At 34.0% G+C, this 25,128-nt stretch overlaps 5 protein-coding genes across 5 annotated transcripts; 2 read left to right on the top strand and 3 right to left on the bottom strand.

Annotated features, from left to right (window-relative positions):
- Positions 1 to 12: 12 nt before the first annotated feature.
- LOC106644910 (carbonic anhydrase 13) lies at positions 13 to 3,839 on the bottom strand. The gene is made up of 6 exons (XM_089597174.1): positions 3,821 to 3,839; positions 3,368 to 3,589; positions 3,045 to 3,108; positions 2,422 to 2,527; positions 1,323 to 1,556; positions 13 to 210 (listed from the first exon to the last, which is right to left on the bottom strand). Exons 1-6 carry the CDS (start codon positions 3,837 to 3,839, stop codon positions 13 to 15), a joined length of 843 nt encoding a protein of 280 aa, XP_089453300.1.
- A 1,042-nt stretch (positions 3,840 to 4,881) lies between these two features.
- On the top strand, positions 4,882 to 6,872 carry LOC106644909 (uncharacterized). The gene is made up of 2 exons (XM_014360612.2): positions 4,882 to 5,389; positions 5,458 to 6,872. Exons 1-2 carry the CDS (start codon positions 4,882 to 4,884, stop codon positions 6,870 to 6,872), a joined length of 1,923 nt encoding a protein of 640 aa, XP_014216098.2.
- A 112-nt stretch (positions 6,873 to 6,984) lies between these two features.
- On the bottom strand, positions 6,985 to 9,747 carry LOC149375864 (carbonic anhydrase 1-like). Its single transcript, XM_089597166.1, has 7 exons — positions 9,723 to 9,747; positions 9,509 to 9,643; positions 9,264 to 9,405; positions 7,695 to 7,800; positions 7,426 to 7,528; positions 7,176 to 7,312; positions 6,985 to 7,092 (listed from the first exon to the last, which is right to left on the bottom strand). Exons 1-7 carry the CDS (start codon positions 9,745 to 9,747, stop codon positions 6,985 to 6,987), a joined length of 756 nt encoding a protein of 251 aa, XP_089453292.1.
- Positions 9,748 to 9,912: 165 nt separating this feature from the next.
- LOC106644907 (carbonic anhydrase 1-like) lies at positions 9,913 to 15,220 on the bottom strand. The gene is made up of 7 exons (XM_089597165.1): positions 15,199 to 15,220; positions 14,964 to 15,122; positions 13,301 to 13,445; positions 12,243 to 12,369; positions 11,890 to 11,992; positions 11,569 to 11,705; positions 9,913 to 10,035 (listed from the first exon to the last, which is right to left on the bottom strand). The coding sequence occupies exons 1-7, from the start codon at positions 15,218 to 15,220 to the stop codon at positions 9,913 to 9,915; spliced, it is 816 nt and encodes a 271-aa protein (XP_089453291.1).
- Positions 15,221 to 16,409: 1,189 nt separating this feature from the next.
- LOC106644906 (carbonic anhydrase 1) lies at positions 16,410 to 24,189 on the top strand. Its single transcript, XM_014360610.2, has 5 exons — positions 16,410 to 16,470; positions 16,558 to 16,827; positions 17,751 to 18,007; positions 20,847 to 21,071; positions 24,088 to 24,189. The coding sequence occupies exons 1-5, from the start codon at positions 16,410 to 16,412 to the stop codon at positions 24,187 to 24,189; spliced, it is 915 nt and encodes a 304-aa protein (XP_014216096.1).
- The last annotated feature ends 939 nt before the right edge of the window (positions 24,190 to 25,128 follow it).

Genomic DNA, 25,128 nt, shown 5'->3' with positions numbered 1-25,128 from the left:
CTCCACGAATCCTCACTGCTTGTCGATCTCGGCTTGGATCTGATTAGCAGTTGGCGGGGGTGGCTCCCGGGTAATGGGCAGCAACGAGCTTATAGTCCGGCCGGAGGGGTTGACATGAAATACATTCCGCTCGCCTCGTTCCCTCAGCACCTGGCAGTTATGCAGCAGCGGCTCGTAACGGCTATTGTGCAGCAAACGGAATTGCGCTATCTGCCCAGGGAAGAGAGTAAGCTGCATGTATACGACACGAGTCGCACTTAAGGGCCCGGGGGTGTATTTCAGGACCGGGGATTTAATTAAAGCCACCGGATCCAGCGATAAGACTGGCTTTTTAGTGCGACGTAGGTGTACGCGTGTTTTGGGATTGTTTTGGAATATCATTGGATAGTGGTATGTTGATGCCGTGGAACGTTGAATGTTTTCTAGTTGCATTGTAGTATACGATTCGAAAGAATTTGGAATTTAATTTTGTTCAACCAAGGACACAAAATTATTTCCTTCTCGAAGCAAGAATTTTTAATAGACTAACGTAAAGTATGCTTAAAATAGTTGCGAAGCTGAATCATGAGTATCGTTGGGGTGGAAAAAAGGTGAGTGTGGAGCTTCAAAGTGTTCTATTAAAATTACCATAAAAAAAAAAAAAAAATGTAGGTTATCGATTTATATATCAATACTGATAATAACCATAATAATGAAAGCCAGAATTTTCGGGCTAAGGTACTCATCTTGGGCGTATCAATGACTCTATACGTACCGTAACAAAAGTTTTTAAAAATAAATGCTTCAATGTTCAAGAAAAACAAAAAAATTAAGACCTCAAAAAATTAGACCAAGTACCAAAACACGGTCGAGACAAAAATCAATAATCGAACAGGTTATTTAAAATATTTAAATATAATCGACGAAGCAACCCCAACATAAATTATTTATAAATTTAAGGATGACTAAATTTTATGTTAAAATTTTATCTTAACGATTTGGAATATTACAATTTCTTTGAAGCTGTTTTCATAGAAAAAAAAATTGCCCGAATATTATAATATGTTTTTTTGTCAGCCTGTAATAAGACACGTTTTAATTTCATATTATCTCCCTCTATCAGAAGTTCGTCCTAATAATGGTGTACAATGAATAAAATTCCATAATACAATGTGATTGATAAAAAAGAAATCGTGGGTAACACTTAAACTTAATTAAAGTATACAAGTTGTATATATTTAATTTAAAGATTAAATTAATAAAAAAATTAATTTTATTAATTAATTCTTTTTTAATTAATTTTCTTTATTAATTTTTTTTTATTTAATCGAATCAAATCGTACCTGTTCTTGAGCGATGGGAATAGGGACACGACTGACGAGCCACAAAACGCGCTGTTTTAGTCCGGAATCAGGCGTTGTCAGAGCTCCCCAGTAAATAAAATAATCGTCCGAAAAAGGCCGCAACAACTCGACAAGAGGATCGTTTGACGTTAATTTGACATTTTTATTCGGCTCTCGTATTTGCGGCAGTTTGTCAAGTATTTGATCTAGAGCTGGGTTAGGTCCAGGCTGGAGCTAAAAATTTTGGATTCCTTTTTACTAAAACATCACATATTTTTGTTAATTTAAGCAAAATATACAAGGATATCCAATGAAAATATCACGTTCTAGTGCCCCATTTTAATGAAAAATTTTTTGAGGCACACTCTTTGAAAGTGGGCTTATTTTACTCGTAATTTAATGTATTGTGAGGCAAAAACTTTGAACATGGGTTTCAGTGAGAGTGACACCCTTTTTCCGCGATGTACATGTGAAAATTATAAATACGTATATATATATATATATATATATATATATATATATATAAATGTGTGTGTGTGTGTATATAATATGTATAAATATAATTTGAAAAATCTCAGAAAAAAGATATCACTTTCAGTGAAGCATCTGTTCAAAACTTTTTCTCCAATTACATGACCGTATATGACATCACGAGTAAAACGAGCCTTATTTGGAAGGTGTGCCTGAAAATAAGAGTTTTTAGTTGAAGTTGTGGACAAAAATGGGATATTTTTTGTGGATTTTCTTATACGAATATAAGTACAAATGATGCAGCAGAATAGCTTATTAATTAAAAGAGTATACAAGTTAAAAAAAAAAAACAGAAATATGTACGTGAAAAAAATTGATTGTATGTATATTTGACGAAAAACTGTTGATTTGATGAACTTAAAGCAGAGAGTACCATTTCAATCGCTGTAACCCGGAAAGTAGGACAAGTTTTGTATATATCGTCGAAAAAAAAAACTATATGCCACAACGCGCTTGTGTCGGTTTTGAAAAGGATGGAATAAATTTATAAAAAATTATTGGACACGCGAATGAATACTCCTAAAAATAGTGCGTGAACCAGAAGCTGATTTTATATCAAAAATCTCACCCTGAACATATAAACCAAAATGGTGATACCGTCATCGTGCTGGAGGGCCTCGTTATGGCTCAGGTAGTCAGCGTTGTAGTGCACAGCGTGCACCTCCATCGGCATACTGCTCAAGTTCAAATAAAAAAGAAAAATTGTTTTAAAGACATGGAAAAGTTCGTGTCTATACATTTAAAACTGGTAAGTAATCTATTGTATTATCGTAAAAATGTATTTTTAGACCGCGTTTATAAATAAAAGGAGCTTGCTCTCATGTCTTATTTTTACCCCATAGCCACACTAAGTTGCTATTTATGATTTTATTCGATATGAGATGACAAAGGGCTTCTTTACACGTTCGTGAGTTATTTTTGCTCTCAACTCTAACATTTTTTTTTTTTCATCATGGGGTGAATATAGATATGTGGGATGTAACCGTGCATTTTTTTTTTCGACCCTCAAGACATTATGCATAAATTATGTGAGCAGATAAATAATGTGAAGCGTTTAAATCAAACACATTTGGCTATTAAAGATTCATTGGGACTGAGTATTATTTACGTTACCAACAACCATCGAGGTAATGCTCACTGCCAACCATCTCGTTTTTGCCCCAATGAAAATGTAGTTGGGAGAAGACGTACTTTCCGAGTAATGGTCCGTCAATTAGGTAGGGATGTTCATTTTTCCACTTTGCACTTAGAATTACTGAAAGAAGTTTTTAATCATTTTTAGAATAGTTATACACAACAAGTGAATCTTATCTACGATTTTTAGGATTTCAATACGATGCATACATATAGTTTAAAAAAGTTATCCAACAATTATATTAGAGGTAAAAAAAGGTCTCAAGTCATTCTTTCCAATATTATCACGAACATACTGCCATGAAAAATTTTAATCCTCTTCATTCATTCAAGGATTTAAATTTCCGAAACTAGTCATTCGACTCCTCAATGACACAAACCTGTGGATCCGGTATTAGTAAGTCTAATCTTCTTAGGCCCTATATCATAATTGTACCACAAAAGAGGTTTCAGTTCGATCCCTATCATTGTGCTGATATTCAAGTCGATGGGTGCTTCTAAATGTCCCTCTTTATTGCCGAGCTTAAACACAAATTTTGCCCTATTTGAGTTTTCGTCCAAAACATCGTCTTCGTCGCTGTAATCTTCTTCGGCTCCATTTTCTAGAACTTCGTTTAGTATGTATGTTCATGACTGTATTTTTCTCGATTTCATTGTTAAGTATGACGACATTAAAATTTTTAGTTCAAAGTAAATAAACAAAAAGTTAACCTAGAATATACATATTTCTTATTGGTTAAATCAATAAGATGAATGTTGTTATGCCATTTATAAGATATAATATGTTAATTTGGTGAAATTAATTTTTTTAATTACAACATTGGAATAGCTACCTTCATTATTTTCACTCATTATACCTGGGGAAGAGGTGCAAATCGAACGAAGTAAAATAATTTAATTTTTATTGATTTTCACAAGAAATTTGAAGCGACCAATCGAAAGAAGCACTATCCACGAGTTTAACCTTAACCAAACTTTGTAATAATTAAAAGTGTGAGTAATCATATAAGTTTATTACTTTTTTTAATGTAAACTGCGTGGTTTATTTAAGCTCTTACAAAATAAGCATCTTTGATCGGTTTTAATTGAGTTCAAACACATGCATTTTTTTTTTTTAATAAATTTTAACGAAATTGGAGGAAATGATAGCATGGACTAAGCTTTTAAGTAGTAAAACGTAAAAACTTCCAAAAAGGCAAGTTAACTGCAACACCATTGGCGACTAAAAACTAGTATTTTCATGCTAGTTAATGTAGTCTCATGATTATTGACGATCATCGTTAAAAAAAAACTGATATAACTTTGTTGAATCTCAATCGGTGTACAAGTAAGCTTATGATAATTTAAAAAATTTGATACTACTTAACCATACCTGCTGTTATGTGCAGTGTTTTTTTATGCTCATCGGTACACTCGATAACGTGATTGACTGAGCAGCTTCGTTGATAAAGAAATAAAGTTAAGCAGCATAGAATTTGATTAATAGTTCTTAGGATAATTTAATGTAGTATGTGGATTGCAATGGAAATACTTAAATATTTTTGTTTCTCAAACTTTTTCCTACCACAACTAGCTGTTAAAATTTCTATTATTTGACTATAGTTTTATTTTTTACTGTTTTTAGTATCACCTATTTTTGGGGACTTAATTATGTACATTTTACACTGAAAGGTAGCTCTCAAAAGATGTATTATTAATACCGTAACAAAAAATTCAGCTAAACTTTGCAAATTGAAAAACTAACAGAAATGCTTGTATAAACAAACGTTTAAAAAAGATTAGAATTTTTTTTAACTTAATAGTATAGAAAAAACCAAATTAAAAAAAAAACCTACTGGTACTACTATATTTTAAAACCATACTTAGTGCCAACCGAAGAAACTCATCAACAAAAATGGACCACGGGCGTAAGATTGGTAAAAAAAAAGGAGAGCCAAAGGTGTGGTCGAAGCCTCGCCTTTGCCAAATTTCACAGCCTTGCAAAAACATATCGAAGGACAAGCCACTCGAAGAGGATCATCGACTGGCAAACTGGAATCGCTGGCTGGCAGACCGTCAACGTCGTCAGAAGCATCTCTGTGCAGTTCTAGGTCGTGAGCCTCTGGATCTGGCATTGAACGCTCACGAAAAGGTGCGCAGCAGGAACGAAACGCGATGTCTGATGCAGTCAGCTGTCAAACCGGAGGTGACAAATCAAGACAAGTACCGTGGAAACCCAGCTTTCTGGCGAAGCGTTGATCGATTAGTTAAGGATGGTGAAGAGGAAGAAGACGATGTCATTGGAATCGTAGACAGGGACACGAGGAATTTGCCACCTCGACTGACCAGAGTTGCTCTGCCGAACTACATCAAAAAAGAGAAGATGTTGGTTGAATCATGCGTCAACGCGTCAACAGTCAAGTGTAATGATGCATGAGTTAAGGTAAAAGGAATCTTTTTTAATTATTAAAATCATATTTTTAACTTTTAGTGGCGTCAAAATGGGAGGGTGGGGATTACTTGCAACAGCGAACTTTAGAATTGACGGAAGAGATGCAGTTTCTGGAAAAGAAGAAACCAGAAATAGAAGACTTAATGGTCGTTGGGAAAAATATCCAATGCACCGAGCCAAAGGAAAGCTTTGTCAGGATTCCAGTGATCACGGTAACCCCACCAGATGCCAAAAAGGAGTTGCTTCACAATCCTGATGACAGAGCAACTGTAAAAATCCAAGATAAAGAATTCATTCTTGAAAAGGGACGGCACTTCGAGAGACTCTCCCTCGAGCAGTCACGCAAAGTCCAAGAGGCCCAAGAAGACATAGATAACAAAAAGTATGCATACTCTATTTTTGAATTTGAACGTGTCTGTAGGATTCTTCCAAAAAAGGCCAAATCTATAACATGGTCGCTGACTTTCCAGTCCAACGGTTGCGATATATGTACTAGATATGTTACATTAGAAAATAGTGGAGTATATGTAATCAAGATTCATTGGCGCAAGGAGCCCATTCCTTCTACACGTTTTTCGAAGCCCAGCTGTACCAATAGCTCATTTTTCTTTAACAAAAACCACATAACAATCCTTCCAGGTCAGAAGATTAAATTTCCAATCTGGTTTTTTTCGGAACGACCTAGCACAGCCACAGAAACATGGAAACTTGTTTTGGAACCAAAAATATATCCAGGGGACTTGTACTTGCGTCTTTGGGGCATATCTTGTGCTGAAAAATGGAAACAACAGCAGCAAATGCAATACGAGGGTATTAAAGCCTTCTTGAAAGTTAGAGTACGGGACTCCTGGGTCCGACAGATCGTGGACGAGGTGATTCACAGAGCCACGACCCAGCACCATTTGGACTGTGTTCCTTATAGCTGCTTCTTCCTCGAGCCAGATGTCTTCCAAGCCAGGAACCCTGGATACTTTTATCGATCTCTTTTGGTTGATGAGCTGAAGGAGTTGTTTAGAGAGACAATGGGTTGCCATACTGACCATTGGAACCTGTCATTGGCAGACCTGCGATCGATTCTTTTAAAGATCGAGGATCCAAACATGAGGCGTATCAGACTCGAACGTTTTCGAGAAATCTGCCTCGAATGCCTCCGTCCAATTACTCTTTATGCACAAGACCACCCTTCGAAAGAGAAATTAGTGTACTGGCTATTGTGTGGTTTTTGCAATAGGTTTGAAGAAGAGAGTCGTAAAGTCATCGGTGCCCTTTACTCCGAGACCAAGTTAGATTACGAGGATAATGGTTATGAAGAAGGAGAAAGTGACGATGATCTCGACAGTGAGACTCTTTTCCTGTATCACGAAGTATTTTACGTGAGAATTTACCATCTACTAGGTGAAACCATAAGCAGAGCTTGTGCTGCCATCGACTCGCATGACTACTTTAATAAATAAAATAAAAACGAATGTACATGTGATTCTTTGCTGTTTTACTTGATTTTCTATTTTTTTTACTGTAATTTTACGATGAAGTAACGTTCATTCATATGCATTAATTCTACGTTTATTATGAAACTGCCTTGAAAATCTTCCTGCCATTGAGATGCTGGATTTCTCTTCTGTTTGATTTGATCTCCTGGCCTTTCTCATTTCTCAATTTTCTGAACTCATCCACCTGTTGAATGAGAAAAAAAACGCATTGCATCTCATTACAGGGTTGCCCTTTTTTCTGTTTGAAAATTCAATCAAGCTCATAACCTGATCAGTTCGTATCGATATTGGATTCGGGAACACAATCCACACTGCACATTCCGGAAAATTGGCTGCGTTATACGAGCCTTTGTAGTAATAATAAAAACCACAGTCTGTTGCCATGCGCATCCAGCTCAAGGAATCTGGGGAGCAGTGTTTTTTTTCTTATTACGTATTCAAGTTTGTTCCGAGAATTTCACGCTTCAAGCGGCTTCTTCGAGGAAATTATTTATTATCTCGAATTAGTTTTACTTACTAGCAGGAATTTTTGTCTTTGATTTGAATTCTCGTATTTCCTTGAGTTTGTCTGTAATCTTGTCAAGAGACGAATAACTCTCGCAGTTGCAAACGTTTTTCACCTGTAGAAGTAATAATTTCACTTTAATAACTTATTCAGTCACATTACGTAACATATTATAAATACTGGTAATATTAGAATTTTTTATTAAATAAATATTTGATTTAACGAAACTGTTTTTGTTTAAAAAAGAACTAAAATGAGGGCTTTGCCCAGAGAAAATTTACCAGGAACAGATAAGCCAGTATGCAAAATCCGTCTTCATACTTGGAGCACTGGTCTGGCGTCTGATACTTTCGATTCCAGTGCTTCACGTGCGCTTCCATCGTAAACCTATAAACGACACAGAGTTGCTCGTAATTAGATTGTGTGGCGCAATAGCCGAGTGTTCTCCTGTGTATTACTGAAATATGAGTCTATAGATAATCTCAACATCCAAAGGAAACAGTATACGTGAGAAATCAGGAGCGTCTATTATCGATGGTTTGTAATTTTGTTATTGAAGAATATTCGTGGTAAAAAGAAAGACTACCGTACAATAAATTTATGGGTACCAAGTTCCTTGTGATTACTCAATACTGATTTTTCAAAATTCCTTATTTCCAATATTTTTATTTCAATGGACTTTACTGTATTACATATACTTTTTTGCAACCTTATGATTCAATACATCGTCATCTGTACGCAAGAATCCAACTCTTTTTAATATTTTAACCTCTAAATCAAAATAATTGTACGCTAAAATTGTTGTTGAAAGTTTTTGGTCTTCAGTTCGATATTGTGCAATTATCGGGTATATATTTATTGAAATCATAAACTTTTTCCAATTCATTTATTAGTATCGCCGATACTTGAAATAAGATATTTTTTGAAATGTTAACTTTTATTTTGTTACTGGATAAGGAGAAAGCTGGCTATCTTTTCAACTAAATTCTGCAAACTTAATTGAAGTTCATTCAATTCAACAGACAACTGCGCTTTATTCGGTGTGTGTAAGACTTTTTTTATGTCCGATTGCAAATTTTTAAGTATTCGATTACAGTTAACACTTATCTTTGGTGAATTAAAATCAAATGATAAATTCAAAACTTTTATCACAAAATAAAGCCTTTCAACGTATACACACATAAACACATACGTATAAGATATGTATATGAAATATCTCAACTGAGTGCCAAATAGTGAAAGTTGTTTGAATTAAATTTTTTAAGTCCGATGCTCAGTACAAATCTAACTATCGTAAAATGAGAGAAACGTATTTTTTCGTTCGAATATTCATTCAAAAAGTTGATGAAATCATTTGAAAATCTACTAACTGCAGTTATAAGTAATAAAACCTGATGTTATTTTTCTTCACGAAATAGAAAATGGTTGTACTGATGAAAATATTGAAACTCACAAATAAGGTAGATGCTTTTTATGTATCATATAATATAACGAAAAAAAATGTATACCTAGAAAAACTTTTGAAATCTAAAATAAAGTTGAATGTTGAAAGGTGAAAAATATAATTAAAGCTCTGAATAATGTAACATAATGAACAGTCAAATTGTACGTAAACATTAACACTCCGAAAGCTAAAATGAAAAAATGCATCACCAATTGTTTGCTCAAAAGAAGCACTGGAAACACTCCTCCGACCTTCGGAAAACAATATTTTCAACCAACAGCAGGTTAGCTAGTGAAAACGAAGCCCAACGAAAACTAATTTCCCATGAAACATAAAAACCTGATTCTACGAGGAAGCAGCAAAAAAATACGCCCGCTTTTCTCAAAATAATCACAAGCTTCCGCACCAAGTGTTATTGAGCGAGTGCTCGGAGCCGCACCAGTCCGACTCGCCCCAGTGGAAGTGCGCGCTCTCAAACTCGTACTCGTCGGACAATGGACCGCACTTAATGATCGAGGGTATCCTGGAGCCGCTCAGTTCTATCACGGCTGTATGAAATTCATGAAAAAAAAAAAAAAAAAAAAAAAAAATTATTCTCAGTCGAGGAAAAAATATCATCTGGTGTTTACATAGGCAATTAGAGTGCATTACGGTACTTTCCGTTGTTCGTCAGGGTGGCCTCGCCGTCGTTCAACCAGTGGCCGATAAACGTCAGGGGTGGCAAACACTTTGGCCTTGTGATGTGGTCGATGATATCGATCGGTGACTGCTTCTTTCTCGTTAGTGCTGAGAAGGATGTCGGAAATTTCAGGGTTAATTGGGGCACTTCTTTTTTACCTTCACAATTGTTTGCTTAACTATGTACTTCTGAGCTCGTTTTCTGTTGCCATTTTTCCTTTTTTTTTTCTTTTCTTATTTGAAATGTACACCGGTATGTAACAAGTAGTATTTTGATAATTTTGTCGGAGCTTCCGTTACCGTAGGCCAAAAGGTTATGTGGACAAAGTGTGAATGCAAGTCGGAACAAAAGAACAATCTATTTGTCGTTGCTCCTGTTAAAGGAGATCGCTGTCTTCAGTCGCGTAAAAAATCTTTCTGAGTTGAATTTTTTGCTCCGATCTGTAGTTGCGCAGAATGTGCTCGAAGTTCCAGTCGTACAAGTTCCGAAAAGCCTCGGCCTGAAAAGAAAATTCCATTAGTTTTCTCGTGATTTTACTCATCATTAAAGTAATTGTAGTTAAGAATATTTTTTCGCAAGTCTATTAAAAAGAAAATTTGTGTAACGCAGAAGGGGGGCACAGTTGCTTTTTAAAAATATTACAATTATTTTCCAAATATTAAATATATCATTTCTGTTACAAATTTTCTTCATCTCTATTTTTTCTACACTATGGAAATTTATATTTCATCAAAAATAATGACGCACCATGATATAAATGTATTTTTAGGAAAAAAATAAAGTGGGTATTTAAATATTTTTTTAAGTATTTTAAAATAATTTTATCTTAAAACACATACGGTACGTTGCACTAATTTAAATGATAAAACTGTGTCAATAACTCATGTAAACATTTTGCGTGACACTAAAAAAAAACTTTTTCTTCATCTGTTTGAATTACTCTACTTATCTACGCTAAAAATATTCCTAAATTGAAATATACTTGATTTTTAATAACTAGAGATAAATATTTATTCAAAATAAATCAATAAAAATTAAAATAGTTTCAAAAATAGCATAAATTTATATTTTTTCCAATGATGATGAAAATTTAGACTTTTAAATTGTTTAATAAATTACAAAAAATTACACATAAATTTCAGATGATTTTTTTCTGTTTTCTTAAAAATAAACATTCATTTTAATCGAAAAAAACTTTTCTAAAAACATATTTTGTACTAATTCTGTCAGAAAATTTACAACTTTTTCAGTCCAAATACTAAATCCACCTCCATCAGCTCACTATCTGACATGAAAAAAAAAAAAAAAAACGAAAGTAGACAATTAAATCATGATATTTAATTTTTACACTGTAATTACGTGATTGTAATTTAAATTAATTTTTTTTTAAATCCAAAAAAAAAATTTAGTTTGTGATGGAGACAAGCTCACTTATCATTTTAAATCAGCTAAAGAATTACTTAGGGATTTTTAGATTAATTAATGCCAATCACTGAAAAAATAACTGTATATGTGACTCGAATGCAGATTAGGTCGTAGTAATAATAATGTATTGTTTGTAATTGTAAGCTCATAATAAAATTAAAATGATTCAATGGTTAATTGGATGCATGTATTCGACAAATCCATAAATGAAACACTACTTTGCTTTCTTGAGCAAAAAGTTTTTATTTATGCACCAGTCAATATTTCGTCTCATAATGGAGACCTTTTCACCTGAAACCCTGTAAACCCCTAAATAATATTGAAGTTGTCAAAAAACAAGCTAGTGGAAGTTCTGAAGAAGGCACACTTACCAACTGTATGAATTTTTCTTTCAATACTTTGAAAACGATTCTATTCACAAAAACATATTGCCCTATTTTCTGCGCTACATTATAATTTCTTTTGCACCTTGCATATGTAGCATTAAAAAAAAAAAAAAAAAATCAGCTATAATAACCTACACGGGAAAAAAATAACTTTAAAATGTTTTAACATTGGCAAAATAAATATCTACTATGGGCTAAAAATAGACAAGCCAGCCACTAACCTGTTTCGCTGAAATCCTAACTGGCCGTGGCACAACGATCCAAGTAACACACTCAAGGTACGGATAAGTCGTGGTGGACCCGCTGTACGTATAGTACCCCGGCTCCGAGCAAGCGTCCTGTATCCAGCTCAAGCAGTCTACGATGTACAACCGTTTGATTGAAAATAAAATGTTTTTTTAAATACGTATCCGAGCCCTCCAGCACGCAATTTCATTTAACTAATGGTGTTGAAAAAAAATTTTCACAGAGCATCGCCCGACGCGTGGTCTGAATTAGTCCAATGAAAGAGCACTCGAGAAAATTAAACGGTGTGTCAAAACCTGGCGGCAGTTCGACGCTTCGGCCGGGAGTCTTTATGAGCGGCAAATAGCTGGCGATGCACGAGAACTTTGGATTGTCGATCATACCGGGACAGCCAATCACCTGGAAACGGGCAAGCTTGATCAAAGAATCGGCTCTTTCGATTAAAGCCATCGTGTTAATGTACGCAAAGCTTGGCTTAATTGAAAAGCGTCGCTCTTCATTTTTTTGCTCGGCGATTCGTGTAGGCGACACTTTCAATTAAATAAACTCGGGAGTCGCTCAATGGAGATAAAAAAAAGGGCAATAAAAGTATCTTTAGAGAGAGAGAGAGAGAGAGAGAGCGTAAGTAGTCGCCGTCTGATGAGTTTACCTGGAGCAAGAAGGAAACAATAGCGACTCCGTCGGCCTTGTCGTAGCATTTGTCGATGGTGCCGTGGCTCGTATTCCAGTGAATCGCCTGGGCTTCCATGGAAAACCTTGAAGACGAAAATGCCGAGCTTCGATAATTAGTTTCACTCGCACGGCGATTTAATTAGCTTTTCTTTTTTTCTGGAGTGAGGGATAAATGTAGAAAGCCCCCTGATAGACGTATACGGTGGAAAATACTTAATTGGCCTGGACGGAAATACATTAAAAAAAGGTCTTGTGGAGCAGTTTTACGCTGCGTTGATTAAAAAAAGAAATTACTCGATGCCTTTAAAGGATTCAGAGATGCTGAAAGAAATTTTTCCAGACTAATGACTGATTCCCTTGTAATAAAAATATTTTTATTCTAATATGAGTATTTAACGTCTTAAAGATAGATTCTGTGTGAGCGTGTATTATTGAGTTTCTAAGCTACACCCCAAGTAAAAAAAATTGAAGGATTTTGTTGAAAGCAAGATAAGTTTTCCGGCCACTTTGCTACTAAGTTCTAAAGGAAAAAAGCTGTTTTTTCTATACAACTATCAGATGAAAACTAATGTGACACAAATATTTTTGAGAAAAATGTATGGATTTTAGTAAATCAAAAAATTAAGATCGCAAAGACAATTAAAATATATCGAATAGTCGTTTATACCCACGAAATAAGGCAATTGACATTTTTTGCGTAATGAGACAACTAGAAAATATTATTTTTAAAAGTGTATCATGACATATATATATATATATCTACTTTTTACTCTGGTAATACATGTATCACTTGTGCATAATATATCATATCAAAAGGTAAAGTCTTTTTCATAAATTGAGCTTTATAAATCTCTGTACTTTTCACTTGGATGCACACGAAGCAGCTCAATTTAATTTTTCGGGCTGCACACGAGTGAACACCGAAAATTCCATGCACCCCATGAAGACTCGAAAGGTCAGTTTAGTAAATTACGTGCAAAAATATCCACCTATTCTTCTGATTGCAAATACAACGAATAAATCAGATGCTCGTACCAAACACCGTCGACGGAATGTTCAGCGCCACGCGCATCGCTTGGACCCCAGCGAAATTGCATATCGGAAAATTGGTACTCAGCCCCGTCGGCGAGTGGCCCACCCCGTACACTGGGAATGCTCTTGTCGTTGAATTGGATTTTCACTGCATGAAAAAATTAGTATCGAGTTCGAGGTGCACTTCATTGAATTATCATCATCAAAGGTTTGACTCGCATTTTGGGCGTCATGATCAGGATTGGATTCAGGCTTTGGACTTATAATATGAACTAGTAGATAGCCGTAGGGACATGAAACTTTCCAGAAAAATGAGTTATTTTTATAAGATTTTAAGTGAATATTGCACATATATAGAAATCAATATTTTAATAAAATGATTTGTCAAGTGTTGGCAAACAAAAAAAAAATATTGAAGTTTCAAAGTCAATCAAACGGGTCTGCAGTTTAAAAATATTTTTAATTTTTTCATGTTTATTCGAAAAAGTTTTAAGATCAGGATATAATGAAAGAAATTTAATTAGGCAGATCAAAACACAATATTTTGAGCACAAAAGATTAATAACTATAAACTTTCGGACTTAAGCACGATTATTTTGAAGATATGCTTTTCAAAATCCAAAACTTTTTTTACTTTAAACATGTTGTAGTATTTATTCTGGACTATCATATAATTATGACTACTTATGATACACAACTGAACGAAAAAGTGTAACACATTTTTAGAAACTATAATCCTACATGAAAAATTTTTGAAAATATTAAAGCTGTTATTTCAAATACTATTAGGATTTTTACAACTCTATTTTTCTTTTGGTACTAATTTTAATATGAATTTTTTAGCTGGAAAAGATTTTAACTCAAATTATTCGCAAACACATTAACACACTTGTCTATGAGTTTTGAGAGAGAAATGAAACAATTTTTTAGCAAATAAATCAACTTTGAATTTTAAATAATCCAAAAAGTGTTTATCTTTATCGTTAACGAAATTCATTTTTACAAGTAACTACTTATATTTTTACAAAATTAATTATTTGGCTTCAAAAGTGTTTTTTTTTATGATCACTCATAAACTCATGAAAACAAGACACTAGTCAAAGTATACTATTTATTATTTGTTGATCATTGTTTAGTATTATTTAATCAAATCATCAAAAATATGCATACAATTAATTTAAAAATCTCAGTAAGAAGCCACAAAAATTATGTTGCAAAGATTTGTAAGTTAAGTGATAATTTAAAAAAATTTGATTGCCCGGAGGGTTGGTGAATATATTTTTTTAATACATTAGGAAACGATTTCCATTTCAAAATAAAAATCAGCAAAATCAACTTTAAAATCATTTGTGGTTCTAATAATTAAAAAAAAATATTTTCATGTTAGACGCAAGACACCAAAAAAGTAACTCATAGAATAAATAGAATTTAGTATCCCTATAAATCATGGATTGTGAGTGTAGGTTATAGACTAATTGAATTTTTGAAAGAACATATTTCGTGGTTATGAATTTGGTATCACTTGACTTTATTATACTGAGGCTTTCAAATTTTTTTTTTACTACTTTTAAAGCTCCTCTTTTGTAGACGCAGTAATATACTTGAAAATATTTTATACATTTTTGCAGCCGTTATAGCAATGAAATGACTTTTTTTAGCTAATCACCGGTACTTCCAGTGTTGGTCATTTGGACGAGGGCATTTTTCGATACATGACCTTGAAGGTACAAAGGTGGATACTTCCGGTGTAAGACGTGCATTAAATTTAAGTCAACTGGTGACTGATTCCATTTCGGTAAGCCAACGGTTGACGTCCAAATTTCCTCTGAGCGGAAAAATTGTTGTTTTTTTTTTTTTTACGTAAAAAAAGTAACGAAATCAAAATATATCAAACAAGTTACTTATTTTTGATGGCCGAGACATTTTTTTTTTTTAATTTTGTCACACACGCGTAGTTCTATCTTTTAAAAAATTGTAGACTTGATGAATTAAAGTAAACTTGGTGAATTTCGATTTGTTGATACTGACGTACAAAAATAAACAAACCTGAAGTTGCAAGATTATTGGGACTCAATTTCACCGTCCAAAGTTGAAAAAGTGTGATAGTTATAAATCAAGTAAATAGTAAAAGTAGGCTATTTAAGGTAGCTTTTGGATAAAAAGTGATTAAATAAATTTCATTAGATTTGATTATTTTTGCCAAAATTTTTGAAATTTGCACACTCAACTTACATTGTACGCAACTTTGAATCTGTTTATACTTTCTGAGTCTCATTTCAAAGCTTATTTTACAAATTGTATTTCATACACTTTGAAATTCTAATTAGTTTTTGCGGAGAAAAGCTATCAACGAAAAAATATAATAGATTTTTTATTTGGACAACTTATTACATGCTCCATTGCTCCATTGCTTCGCAAGACCTAATTAAAATTTCAAAGTATACAAAATAAAATCTGCAAAATGAGTCAGATGAGACGTGTTGACTCAAAAAGTATAGACAGATTTAAAGTTGTGGACAGTATAGTTACAATCACCATAATATTGTTAGTGTTTCGTGATATTTGTGATTTTGATTTTAGCATTTTATTTGAAAGTATGTAATATTCTAATATTTTTAAAATTAAACGGTGTCCCATTTTAAACTCTACAAACCTTACCAGTTTAAAAGTTTAGTTGATGCTTTTTAACGAAATTTTTTCCGATGTAAACCTGCCTACAGCAAGATATCGACGAAAGACGTACGATTTTCTAATTATTAACCTTTTTTTATTCCAACTTTCATAATAAGGCTATTTTTTTTAGTCGTAGTATAATTATGAAGGATTGAATTAATTTTAAAAAACGATACAAAAAAAATTAATTGATGCAATTTATAATTTGGATGTAATTATCATACAAATATTCTACAATCACTAAAATAATGACACTACTTGTATACACACACGCATGCGTCTAAAATGAAATTAACAGCTAAGCTCACAGTTATCGTTATCATGTATCACACTCGACTGTAACGTAACCTCCCTCGCTCTATCTTTTAATTTTTTTTCTCTATCCATAGTTCAAAAAATTAATTTTTAAAAAAGTATCAGTGCAGCTAACCAAAAAACTATGAGCAGTCCGTTCACAGTTCCTGACTTTATCATCTACTGCATCAGCATCATCCTCATAGGTATATTACGAAATTTCTCGACCCAGCCCCCCCCCCCCCCACGCTCTTACACCCAACGCCAATTGCCCTGTATTTTTTCGAAAACAGCAATCCTGCTCATGGAAGTGCTGGACTGGTCGTGCATCCAAATAGGCTTCGCGTGCCCAAGCATTAGTCCACCGCAAGCCTTCCTCTACGGCGTGAGCAACGGCCCTAGCTACTGGCGCTGCGCCTACCCCGAGGCCCGGAGCCTGTCCCAGTCGCCCATCAACATTGTTGGCAAATCAGCCATCGCCCTGGTGCCCTCGAAGCCGCTTTGCTGGCGAAGTTACGACGACGAACCGTATTCCGTTCAGCTCTCGAATGACGGGAACACAGGTTATTTTGTGTCTAATTGAGAATTTCATCCCATCATAGGGCGTGTGTATCAGTATTACATTTTCAGAGAAAAATACATGAGGCAAAAGCACACTTTTTTGCGATTTTTATGAATTTAACTTATCACGTTTGGTCATGACTTCGATTTTTCCCTGTTATCGGCAACAACTGTTTTTAGTCATACCCGCTATTTGGTGTTGTAGCTAACAAACTCATTTTTTCATCTATGTTCACAGCAATTGAGTGTGGGAACTTGATCATCCCACACATTGGATTACACGTGTAACATAAAAATCTTGGGTTACACTCATTCGAAGATACAATTTTTTCACGTCTTAGCTACACAGATTTTTTTGGTGATGATATGTTTTTTAATTTTTGTTTCATCTTACATTATATACTCAGTCCAAATGAAACAAGAAAGTGTCGAGCCGATTCATGAATCATCACACTATTAATCTTCTCTTCAAATAACGTAATGCTTACGGCGACTGATGTAGTTTTTTTTCATGAATCTATACCTGCGTGATTTTTATCTTCTCGCGTGCAACGCAGAGTCAAGGATCTCATTAAATTTGTAAGGTTTCCAATGGTCTCGGCCCGTCTAATGAATACCCAATGGTAATTAAATTAGTTCCATTAACCTTCCCACAACTTCTGCTGGCTAGAGTTGGTATTTATCACGTTCTCGAGAAACTCACCAACTCCCACTATAAACACTGAAATTATTATCAGGAAATTATTTCCGATAATTGTCTCGCTTCGTAAACAAAATGAGTCCAGCTGAGGTTTCCCGCGTTTTCGTAAAAATGAAAAGCCTTGCAACATTAGGCACCGCACGCGCCGAGTTAATAATCAACCAGTGGGTAAGTACCTTTGGTAATTTTATTAAAATCGAACGAAACGAACGCCCGTACACGCAGTGGTGCTCTTGGGCCATTGGAACCACGTGTCGAGGCCGAAGCTCCAAGGTGGTCCCCTCCAGTCGGTCTACGATTTTCACTCGGCAGTGTTTCGCTGGGGCCCGGCCAATGACGAGGGCAGCGAGCACACCCTTGACTACGTTGGTTACTCCATGGAGCTGCAGGCTATGCACCTGAAACGGGGAATCGAGACTCCGCGCGATGCTGCTGCCTGTAAGGTCAAGGACGGCTTGGCCATTGTGTCCTACTTTTTTCAGGTATCAATCGTCACCTGCCTTTTTCGCTTTTTTCTATGTAGTCGTGCCCATTGCATATTTTTCTAACATATCGCAGTTCGAGATGGCAATTTTTGGTGAGACATGAGGGAAGGAAGCAAGGAAAAAATGTAACGAATAAAATAAAAATATTAAACATTCAAAGAAGCTTTTTTTTTTGTTTAACTCAGGAGTTAAAAATAACTTGTATCCAGCCATTCGTGCGTAGTTGTAATAAACTGAGAGGCCGTGTCAATTTTGATTAATAAGTGACCTATTGTATAACTAATAAGATAAAAGTAACAAGTATGAAACATTGGCACTACTCTTGGAGGTCCATGTTTTTGCATGTGTTGTTTTACATACGTATGAGTAATTATTTTATCAAATGTAAGATCTGACCACTTTGGCTGCACATAATTATCAGTCAACTAATAACAAAATAGTAGTTTTCGTCGCAAATGCGCATCTCTCCAGGGTAGTCCCTGGGCCCGCGGGTGCTTGCACAGCAACCATCAAGGGACCAGTGGGACCCCTGGTCGGATGAACAGTAACCACTCAAAAATACCCGAAGTTGGAAAAATTATTTATTATATCTGGAAGATGGATGAAATATAAAAGTTTCTGGTAAAACTCGTGGCATAAACTTTAAAAAAATTTTTTTTTTTGAGTCATAAACACATGCATATACTTGTAAAAAAACTTTTTATGCCTTGAATGCGGAGCGAAGCTCATTTCACAATCATTCGAAAGTGCGAGTGTTAAGTGCTGCGATTAATTTATACGATTACATCGATGCTAGGAATTTTTTAAATTTGGGAAGTGTATCATGTAATGGAATCAAATCCATTTTATTTATATTGTTTTAACTTTTATAATTAAAATTGAATTACTGGAACTAGATAATATTATTGCTTATTAATAACAGGCCATAATAAGATATTGTACCTCATTTTAAATGACAGTCATGGACTTATCCGGAGTAAAAAATAAACTGGTTTAGTATTGTCATGGATTACATTTACCAGTGGTTGATGTAGATATACCACATATATTTGTTTTATAACCAAGTTTTTGTGATCAATACTCAAAATTATACACATTCTTAAATTCTAGTTGAAATAACTTTTATTTAAATCATAACTTTTAAAGTACACCAATACTAAACATCAATGCATACTAGAAATATTTTCGTAATTTATTTAATGTATGACCATTGCATACTTCTTTCAACATTGTCTTTGTTACAAGCTACCCTTACCATATTTACAAATACCTTACCACGTAATCATTATCCTTTTGACACACGACTACATCTGCTCCTCCAACGAGGTTGTTTTAAAATTATACATCCTTTCTGAATCACAGTAATAGTCAAATTTAATTAGGTATGCAGAGATTACAGGAAGAAGCTTTAAGTTAGAGGCTCAACTGATCACTATAACTGGCTCATCGTTTTCAGGTACGACCGATGTATGGGAGTGCCTTTTAATTTTGTCAGAGCAAAAAGTGTAACCACTTTCAAATCGTCAATTTTTAATATAAAACAAATTTTGAACCTAGTATGAGGGTCATGTGAGTTGATCACGTAGTGTATGTATGGAGTTATATGTATGTACATCATCAAGTTTTTCGACTAACTCAAATAGTTATGATCTAAATGAGTTGAAATTTAGTTCATAGCTTCAAGTTGGATGTCTGAGCTAATGGTTTAAATTAGGACAAGTTTCATTAAAAGGAAACGTTTTGACAGAATTTTTAATTGTCGAATTGTGTTCAGCAACAGCATGGTAGATCTCGTTAAAATACATTTTTTTGTATCATATACTTTGCTCTACATCTCGATACAGATGCTCTATAAAACAAAATGTATGCAGGAACAACGAAAAAAATGTTTTGTCTGTTAGAAAAATAAATTCAAATTCTACAACAAAGTGTTGAATACACAAGTTGTAGATCTTATTAGATGAGACTTTTTTTGCAAAGTAAGTTTTTTTTCTAGAGTGCCTCCTTGACGATTTAACTGATGAAAATCGTTTCAAAATAACCAAAAAATTATTGTACACCATCTGAAGATTCTAAATAACATTTTTAGAAAAAAATGTTTGATACTTAAAATATAGATTGTCTAAAAACACACTTTATTGAATTGACCAATTTCATCTATAGTGTTGTTATAGATTGGGTTATTGGGTTATATTCTATATATAATACACGTAAATAAATATCGAAAAACATTTAAAAATGGATGAAAAAGCATTTTGTAGCATGAAAGTTTGTTATTTTACGTTCAAGGGTAGGGTATTGTTACTATAACTTAGTTGAATATAACAACGGAATAATATCCAAATTGAGTCGTGTTATTTAAATCATACAGTTTGCTCTGGTATTTCTCTTATGATCGCTTAAAGGCTTTGGAACTCCATAATTTTTTATCTATTAGAGTTGGTTGTTGCCATGATAGCTAAGAGTTTTTTTTATCAGTGGAATTATAATTTTTTATTTATTTACTTTCGCCATGAATTATTTTATTTAACTCATTGCTTATATTTTGATTTTTGGTGCAAACCTTCCATCGACAGTTTTTGTAGTCTCAGGAATGGATACAATTTTTCTATCAGTACCTTATAATTAAAGCAGAAGTAAAAATAAAGATAAATTTATACTCTTTGCCTGTACTTTTTCAATCACTATCCATACATTATTTCACGCATCATTTGGCTAAATTTAAATAACACTTTTATCTGACCTCAATGATGGCTCGTACTAATTATCAGAAAACATACTCATATACTACAAAATGTATACCATGAAGTCAATTTTTTCTCTTTTTTTCAATGAGATTACTGAGGCAGATAATCCGTACCTGGACCACGTGGTAACAAACTTGTGGCGCGTAATCAATCCAGGAAGCTGCACTCTATTGCCAGCCTTTCCTCTCGAATGGCTGATGCCGAGTTTTGAGAGCAAGTATTATGCGTACTGTGGCTCGCTGACCCATCCGCCGTGTAGTGAAATTGTTACATGGATAATTCAGCCTCGGAGTATCGCCATATCGGCTTCACAAGTACATTATTTTTTTACGTATGCAAAAAAATACATTTTTAATGAAGGTGTAAAGCTCAATCCAGAGGGCACCAGCATCCACCAGTCTTGATTAATCGATGTGTTCGTGTATCCGTGAGTTTCCATACGTGTGTGTCGTATGTGCGATTGTCGGGTCAGTGTATTTGGTATGTCGTCTGCCGCTGTGACTACAACTCTATACAGTATTCGCTTTGAGCGCAATTCCGAAATCGCGCCCCCACTGGGCGTTTTGAGAACGATTGGTCATGATTAGAAAAGGACAGTACTATGAATTGATTTCCATATGCTTGTAGAGAAGCGACATTTAAGGGTTTGCCACCTGGTGAATGAAGCCGGAAGCTCGATTTCATAATAATTGCCTTTTCTAATCACGATCAATCGTTCTCAAAGTGCCCAGTGGGGGTACGACTTCGGAATTGCGCTCAAAGCAAATATAGTACACGCTTATGTACGAATCCGAACTCATAACATTTACACGGATACATATACACTAGACGGCCAGATATTTCTGACCCCCTTGCGACGAGTTGAGTGACACTGAAATCATATACTGGAGTACATGATTTCAGTTTCACTCAACCCACGGAGGGGATTGGGAATATCTAGCCGTTCTAGAGTACATTTAACAGGGCTGGCGGGTCCTGGCGCCCTCTGGATTGAGCTTTACACCATACATCCCTTATTGAGACATTCACTATATACTATCGGAAATTTCTACCTTACCGATAGCCTTACTAACACCCCGATTTGAGAAACCTTCTGGCTACCGGATGCTACTAATCGGTTGATATAACGTCAGCATACTTACATGGCCCAGATCGTAGTTGTGGATAGGTGACTGCCTGTTAGTAGGATAGAACTAGCTTTTTGAAAAAAAAATTGCTATCAGCGCGAAAAAAATCATGGTGGTAGTTATTCGGTTTCTGAACAAATCTAAATAAATAGTTTTAGACTTAAAATTGTGTCAGCTAACGGCCTAAAAAAATGGTAAATGTGGTCAAAAATGGTTTTTTTCGTCTAGAAAAAACTGGAGAGTCGGACAAAAAAGTTGTATGGTTGAAAAAAATGCGCAATTTAAAGACGAAGAAAATGAGCTCTATTGGGATAAAATTGGCCCAGCTATTTTTTCGCAATTTGCCAAAAAGTGCTCTTCTGGACCGTTTTTTTAAAAATCTATAACTCACGTTCATTTAAATATTAAGACTTGACAATTAAATACAATGTATATCATGTGTCCCTCAACATTCACACCAAATTTTAAGACGATTGGTTTTAATCTTTTTGCAAACCGCTGCAAGAAGCAAAAAATGGTCCCTCCGCTTTTTGGGCCGTTATCTGACACAATTTGGAGTCTAAAACTATATAGATTTGTTCAGAAATTTTCACGCTAATAGTTCAGTTTTTGCGCTAATAACAATTTTTTATAATTAACCGTGCTTTTTTCTAATTCTATCGTACTATGTCCCTATTGACTACGGTCACATCTCAGGTAGCACCGCCAATGCTGTAGTTCAGTACCAAATTTTCTATCATGAAAGTATTGAATTTCATGGGTATGGTTCTATTTTAATCAACTAACACCCTATTTTCATGTGTTAATTTATGGAGTTCGTACTTCTTACACGACATTGGTATACTTTATCAAATTAAAATTAATTTGGGGTGATTAAGCACTACACTCCCTTTGTTATGTAGTTAAAATTAATTCTATACCAGCCAGACAAGGTTAATTAGCTCATTAGATGTGCCATATATATATATAGCCGATACGTTCTGTTTACCTGAAGAGCCTCGTAACCCTTATTATCTTTTTCTTCTGTTGATTTCTTTTCTCTTAAATAATTTTTTTTGACGAACTATTCCAATATTTTGTAACAAATACCAGTTTCATAAACTGCCACATGGAAGTAGAAATGTAGTTAATTAAAATAGAACCGTTCCCATGAGATCAAATGCTTTCATGCAGGAAACTTTGGTACTGAAATCCGGCATTGACGGTACCACCTGAGATGTGCTCATAGTCAATATAATAGAAACTGCCCATATCAAGACCATGATTTATTTATTTGAAAGATTTATTGAGTCCCTTATTAAGGCTTTTATAGCTACAGAATATTATATTATTAAATTACATTGGGTTGAGAGCTGGGTTGGGCTAGCACGCTAACCAACTGAGCCAACGACGAGCTCATCTAGACCATGAGGGATCAAGTAGTAGACGATTTTTTTATATATATAGTTTTAGCAGATCAAGTTTTTTATTGAATTCAAAAATGTCTGGGATGAATGTAACTATGATAAACCAAAATGCAAAAAGGTTTAATGCACTATTTTGAGAAAACAAGTTTTGAAGGGAGAGTAATTTTTGAAGACACGGGGGATGAAAAATCTTTGGTCTGTATAATGAATAATTCTTACAGTCAGAGTGATTAAACGTTCTGAAAAAAAGTACTTATTGTGACATAAACTGCACATGACCTTGACAAATAGTCATAAAGTTATTAGAACCATGATAATTTTTGGAAAATAGTTAGGTAATCAAAAATACAAAAATTTTAAATAAATGTTTTTCATGGAGTTTCCCGTACTTTAAATTTTCTATAACACAGCTACACTCGGGCCAGATATGGGCAGTCTCTTGGCGTCGAGACGTTTGGGAACCAATTCAACTCTGACAGTCCCCTGTCCATTATGTCTACATAGATACATTAATTAGCATTGCGTGTTGAAAGGTGATGGTCTTCGAATAAAATAAATGTTTATTTAAATCAATTGAATATTACGTTGTACAGAAATTATTTATTTTATTCAAATTTATATTATTTGATTTGAGTGAATATTAATTTTATCTGTACGTACATTTATTCGCATTTATTTGTTTGTATTTGTAAAAACGTTTATTTGATGATGAAACTTCTTTTTAGTGAAGTAAAATATAGTCGGTAAGGTGAGAAGTCCTGGTATTATATACTTAATACGTTAAAATTATTTTTCAGATGGCCTGGTTTCGAAAAGTATGTTCGACAGAAGGTCCAATCACGTCAAATTGCCGACCAGTGCAAAATTTGAATGACCGGGATGTGTTTTATTACTGTTAAATGTATAGATATGATAAGAGTTACTTGGCATATCATAATAAATAAACAATAGTAAGGAATACTTGAACAAAACACATTGTTTAAAAAACCCTTTGCTGCACTTAAAAAAGAAATTTTTTTTAGAATTATTCCAGATATCATTGAGCACCTGTTTTCTTTTTTTTTTTTTTTCTAAACCAATACCTTATCCTTATTTCGTTCATTTTTTTAACTTGAAAGATTAAAGTTAACTGGAAAAAGTATGTTATTTACTCAAATAATTTTTTCCTCAAAAAATTTTTTTTTAGTTTACAAAGAAATTCATTTTATAAGATTTTTTTTTATGTCGTTATTTTCTTTTTCCTTTTTTTTTTATTAAAAAAACATCAAACTGGATCCAGGACTCAGTATAATGTTATCTAGACAAGGCAAAATCCCGCTTCCGTTTACAAAATTTTTGAGTTTAACCACGGCTTAAAACGTTCATTAACAAATAAAAATTAGCATTGAAATAATCTGTTCTGACTGATAATGAGAAAAAATCATTTTCTTAAATGAACATAGAAATAAGACTTATTAATTTCATGAAAAAAAGTTTTATGCGAATTGTTAAAAAATATTTGTTTAAATAGTCAGACCTAGACTTTTACCAAAATTTTCAAGAACTTATTTTGTCAGCATATTATCAAGAAATGTTTAAATAATATACAAAAATCATTGTCAACTCAAAAATAAATTTTTGTAACTAATTTAAACCTTGAAAATGTCTACTTATGTGTTTTTTTAAGCATTTTAATGACTAAGTAACAGCCAATTTAATCAAAAAATGACGAAAGGTCTTCTGTACTGAAAATAATACAAAAAACTAATATTTAAATTTTTTCGGATGGAAAAGTAATTTTTGCAATTTATAAGAAAAATTAGTTTTAAACAAATTTGGACCAGATTATTACAGGTAAA

This window comes from Copidosoma floridanum, unplaced genomic scaffold (genome assembly GCF_036245765.1).
Source record: "Copidosoma floridanum isolate Cflo_tuat_1 unplaced genomic scaffold, Cflo_Japanese_pri ptg000004l, whole genome shotgun sequence".
NCBI lineage: Eukaryota > Metazoa > Arthropoda > Insecta > Hymenoptera > Encyrtidae > Copidosoma > Copidosoma floridanum.
The sequence above is the reverse complement of the archived record's forward strand: the minus strand, read 5'-3'. Positions and strand labels throughout refer to the sequence as shown.